At 34.7% G+C, this 5,907-nt stretch overlaps 1 protein-coding gene across 1 annotated transcript; it reads right to left on the reverse strand.

Annotated features, from left to right (window-relative positions):
* Positions 1 to 3,817: 3,817 nt before the first annotated feature.
* Positions 3,818 to 5,893, reverse strand: LOC116013060 (DNA ligase 1-like). Its single transcript, XM_031252722.1, has 2 exons — positions 4,500 to 5,893; positions 3,818 to 3,982 (listed from the first exon to the last, which is right to left on the reverse strand). The coding sequence occupies exons 1-2, from the start codon at positions 5,886 to 5,888 to the stop codon at positions 3,818 to 3,820; spliced, it is 1,554 nt and encodes a 517-aa protein (XP_031108582.1). The 5' UTR covers positions 5,889 to 5,893.
* Positions 5,894 to 5,907: the final 14 nt, after the last annotated feature.

A 5,907-nucleotide genomic window follows, 5' to 3' on the forward strand; every position in this document is an offset into this window, starting at 1 on the left:
TTTATTAATATTTGAAATTAATTATGTTGTCATATAATTATCAAAAAGAAGTAATCATAATAATATTAATCAATTTGACGATATTACCCCTAGATTTAACACCTATTTAACAGAAATTTTAACAAAGGACTATTTGTGGTCAAAAATAAAAGTTAGAGGACCATTTGTAGTCGAATTGAAAGTCGAGGACTAAAAGGAGTACTACCCCAACAGTTAGAGGACCGTTTGTGGTATTAACTCTATCCCTAATTATCATAAATAATGTTGATAAATTATTATTTATTATTTATTAAAGAGTCTAAAAATTAAAGTAGTTACAACCATTTTCTTTCTCATGAAATCAATAAAAAATAAATAAAAATAAAGTTTAAAATTGATTGGGTGGATACCAAGTGACTCACCACTCCTCCACATGCATATATACTCCTATCTCATGGTTACTCCCCATCCAATATATATGCACATTTATTAAGTTCATATGTTTAATCGAATAACGCCATTTTATATTAAGAACATATTGAATAATATCAATAATCGGCTACCTCATATAGTTTTGAAATAATTAATTATTAATTTAGTTTGTTCTTGGACTCAATGCAATCATATACTAAATATTATCCATCAAAAGACATAAAGCGAATACTAAATAACTTTCGGTCATTTAAATCATAAGTAAGAAATTGTAACCAATTTATATGCAATAACACCTTTAGGGAATCAACTGTTTCTCAAATGAGGTTTGCTTGAGGTTCAATTAGATTAGTTGTGTTTGACAGGATGCCATTGTAATTAAATATGAATTAAAAAAAAAAAAAAAAAAGAAGACATAAATCAAATGCAACCACCAACCAATGGTGACTGTCAACTGTCCACAGACCATTTTAATTTGAAGGGTAGGACGGTACTAGGACCTCTCTCTGATAATTCTTTTTCTCTAAAAATAGGTCCATCATCTCATTAAATATAAGCTCTATTCAGCAGTTAATTTTGCAAAAACTAGATGTTTGACAACTGATATCATCTACATTTCATTTAATAAGTTGGTCAGACGTGTTAATTACAAAACAAACAATAAACAAAAAGCATGGTCCATAATTTTATTTTTTTTTCAAATTTTCTTTTTGCAGTGAGGGATTTGAATTGCATGAAAATGTTATAGTAAGAGAGAAAATTTTATGGTCTAGTGTTTTATGACAGGAGAACAGGTCCCTACTATTATGTAAAATCATATTAAAACTACCTAGACCAAGGTAGTAATTGCGCAGAAAAATTAAGTTGTGGTAAGTATGAATGTTTGATAACAATTCAGTACGATGAACAAATTAAAGCTGATATATGGTTACAGTGGTCCTAAGAGCAATAGTTGTATCTAGTTTCAAGTTTCAAGTGCTAATTAGTTTTCTGAAGAAGAAGATACGTAGGCAGAGTTATAATTTACGTAAAGGCAACAAAAAAAAAATATTGTAATTTAACAGAGACAATTAATTCTGGAATAACATCACGAAAAAAATTACAGGTGTTTTTTTAAATGTTAAGTAATCAATAACTGCATTAGTGCCTTATAAATAAATAATTATAGTTTATAAAAATGAATAAAAAAATTAAAATTAGCCAAGCTTACACACAATAACATTGTTATCATAATAAATAATAAATTAATTATTATAAAAAATTTATAAAACAAAACTTACAAATGTTGACCGAGTTAAAAAAAAAAAGTTTTACGGGGGGGCGAGAAATCAAAATATTTTAAAATGTGATAAAAAATTATTCATAACAGAATACTCTTATAAAATGTAGGAAAACATGTTAACAAGTCTTAAACCCTTGATCTTTGTCAATACCTTATGGTCTAGTGGCACTAAGTTGCACTCTCATACGGTCATACTAAAGGTAGTACATAATTAGTAGTACTAAAAAAAATCTGATCTTAACCTTTGAAATAATAATTGCATAACCTACCAAAAACACTACATTATCTTTATTTAAAATTTGTGTATATTATTTAGTTATACTCATATATATATATATATATATATATATTTATTTAGTTATACTCATATATATATATATATATATATATATATGCTATATACACATACATAAGGGAAGGGAAGGAGTGGGGTGGGCCCCTCCCAACATGGGCCCAGGCAAGGTCCNTTATTTAGTTATACTCATATATATATATATATATATATATATGCTATATACACATACATAAGGGAAGGGAAGGAGTGGGGTGGGCCCCTCCCAACATGGGCCCAGGCAAGGTCCCAATCTACCCTTGTCTAGGGCTAGGCCTATTTGTCATTATTTTATAATGTGCATTGAGTAAATCTTGTTCTAGTATAATAGTTCGCAAACTACACATGTGGTCTTGTGTGATAGGTTCAACCAAAATGATGTTGGTAATAATCAAGCTTGTGATTTCCTAGTAAGAGTATTATGTTTCACCCACTCAACTATCTATTTCGAGGTAAATATATTTGTGTTGCATTTATTCATGGAGGTTAATTACTGCCTCTACATGCCTTGCTCCTACACTCATTACCTCTTTGCGCACCACTCGTCAGCCTAGGTAACGCGTGCCGTTTTGTTGATTTGCTTTCATCTATAGTAGTGGATCACTAGTACCAACTACCAAGGTCCCGACCAATCTTGCCTATTTGTCTAATAATAGGCCAATAATATTAAGTTATTGAACTATTGAATCTACGCATATATCATAACACCAACACGTACCAGGATTTAATTAATATATTTTGAATACCTAATCCTTGGTCCATAGTAATGGCGAAACATTGTACAGCCTGCCCATCATCACGCTTTGCATTTACATCAAGTTCTATATACGGAGTAGCAATTAAATGGCCATTCACATTAAAACTTATGCATGTTTTTATTTATATAAAAATTTAAAATATATAACTTAGCTTGGAGAGGTGAGCTAGAATTGAAGAAGGTTTTAAAGGGGATCATAAATGAAGGGAAGAAAGGGTGGTTTGAGAAGCATTTAACAGAGGAGAAGAAGGTGGTAATGTGGTGATTGGTTTGAGGAATTGAAGAAGAAGTACAGTACAGTGAAAGTATAGAAGCAAGAAAAGCTATAAAGGGAGGATGCTTAGCTTGCCGACTGGGGACTGGGGATGGCTTTCAATGCAATGCTCATTCTTAAATGTGAGAATTGAAGATGAGTTATTGGAGGCAGGTAGTGTCTTACGAAACTATCTATGCCAGCCCATCTCTTCCCCCGTCCCGTGCTTAAATTAATGTGTTCAAAATAGGTATACCACTTTTGATTTACGGAGAAGTCCGCACCCTCGAAAATAAAATGCACTACGAGTGAACTTTGTTTTATGATCTTACCCGACAAAAAACTAAATCAGAAAAATGTAAACCAACCTAAGTTGTTTATATGCGTTCTAGATGAAACTTAACCCTTCTTATAGCCATAACTAACAAATTATGCAGACCACAGGAAGATAAATTAACCTAAATTGTTTATAGTTAACATGCTGAAACCAAGAAGGCTAATAAACAGCTTCTCTGAAGAGTCAAATTTGAAATTTTATGGTTACTAATTCAACTATCCAGCCAATTTACAAATCGTGTAAAAAAAATTGTGAGGGGTTATTAATGGATTGTGTGTACAATCTTTTGATAGTAATGGGCAATGGTGGGTAACTGCTGGTGAAGTACAATTTAAATAAAAAGGGAATAATTTATTGTCGATATGCTCCAAGGCTGCTTAGAGGGTTATGATCTTAGTACTATTTTGCAGCTTTGTAAAAAATTATGTATCTTTTTGATGGCCTATTCANTTGTAACAACTCATCAACTTGTCGTTGAATCTCCTTGGCCTCATCAGGATTAGTGCGATATGCCGGTCTATTAGGCAAACTTGCTCCAGGTATGAGATCAATTTGATGCTCAATCCCACGAATTGGAGGTAACCCCTTTGGTAACTCTTCAGGAAAGACATCTGTAAATTCAGAAAGCAAAGTAGAAACATCAGAAGGGATAATTTCACTTTTAATAACATTTAAACAAAAATCAATCGGGTAAAGTAAGAAAACTCCCTCTCCCCTTCTTAAGGCTTGCTCCACTTCTCCCTTTGTCATGAGCAAATTATGAGAGGATTGCGTAGTGTCCTTCTTCATCCCTTCCTTTCTTTGCTTCTTCTCATGAGCTATGGTATTTTGTTTTCCACTAGTGGTTTCCTTCATGGCCTCTTTTGCCTTTTGGGCAAGTTCTTCTCTCAATTTTTTTGATTGCACTTGTAGGTTGTACACTTCTTTTGGTGCTAGTGGAGTCAAAGTATACTTCTTACCTCCTTTATGAATGGTGTACTTGTTTGTCTTACCATGGTGTAAGGTGTCTCGGTCATATTGCCATGGCCGACCAAGCAAGATGTGACAAGCATGCATTGGGATGGCATCACATAACACATCATCTTGATATTTTCCAATAGAAATAGAAATGAGGGCTTGTTTGTGTACCTTGAGTTCACCATCATCATTAAGCCATTGTAGCTTATAGGGTTGAGGATGTTGGATTGTTGGTATTTTCATTGCATTAACTACATCCTCGCTGATCACATTGGTACAACTCCCCCCATCAATGATGAAACTGCATGTAGCACCGGGAATCTTGCATTTTCCATAGAAGATGTTCTCTCGTTGTTCTTCTTGATCTAGGACAACTAGAGTGCTCAAGGCTTTGTGGACAACGCAGTTGAAATGTAGAGCATCATCTTCTTGCACTTCTTCTTCAGAATGGTCATCTTTTTGTCTTTCTCCGATAGGCTCCAACTCTTCGTCATCAGATTCATTTGCGGACATGTATTCTCGCTCATCTTTGCCGGTGGTGAGAATTTTTTTGGTGTTGGGGCATTCTCGAGCATAATGTCCTCGGCCTTGACACCTGTAACATGTCACAGTACTAACCTTTTGCTTTGAGCCCTCTTGGAACTTCTCTTTCTCCCTTTGGTTATTTTTCTTCTCCTCCTGGGTGTGGGATGGTCGAGAGTACTCCTTTTGTGTCCTTGACTGATAGGAGTTGTTAGTAGCCCTCCTTGGTTGATCCCATTGAGAAGACACAGATGGTTTGCTTCCCCTTTCAGATCTCAGCTCATCTTCTACCTTCGAAGCAACTCGAACCAATTTGTCCACGTCGTCAAATTCTTGGTTGCGGAGTTCTCTTCGAATATCACGGTTGAATCCTTCAAGGATACGGGCTATGGTGGTCTCGTCATCCTCCTGGATATTTGCTCGTGCCTTCAATCTCTCCATCTCCTTGTAGAACTCACGAACGGACTTGCTGCCTTGTTTGAGTTCTTGTAATTTTCTGCGCATATCACGATAAAAATTACTAGGCACAAACTTCCTTCTCATCTCCCTCTTAAGCTCTCCCCATGTCTCTATAGGTTCATCTTGGTCTTCTAGACGCCTACGACTAAGTTGTTTCCACCACAATTTAGCAAAATCTTTTAGGGATGCTATGGCTGTTTTAAACTTCTTTTCTTCCCCAAAGTTATGAAGCCCAAAAATATCCTCCACTTCATCTACCCAATTTAAGAAAACTTCGGGTTCATCATCCCCATTAAAAGTAGGCATTTCCATTCTTAAAGAGCTAAGATTATTATCTACCCTTTCTTCCACAAATCTTCTAGGGAGCATGCGAGGTAAACTATTATATCTTGTTATTTCTCTACCCCTCCTCTCTTCTTGGTTTCCTCCCTCATGATTTTGTACTCCCTCATTTTCAACTCTCACTCTTTGATTTTCTATGTTTTGTAGCCTATCACTAAGATCTTTCATCATGGTCATCATTTTCTCCATTTGGGCAATAATACTACCTTGTTCACTAGTACTAGCCATGCTTGACATTCCTTTAAGTAAAAAAAAA

The sequence above is a fragment of the Ipomoea triloba genome, chromosome 1 (assembly GCF_003576645.1).
Source record: "Ipomoea triloba cultivar NCNSP0323 chromosome 1, ASM357664v1".
Taxonomy (NCBI): domain Eukaryota; kingdom Viridiplantae; phylum Streptophyta; class Magnoliopsida; order Solanales; family Convolvulaceae; genus Ipomoea; species Ipomoea triloba.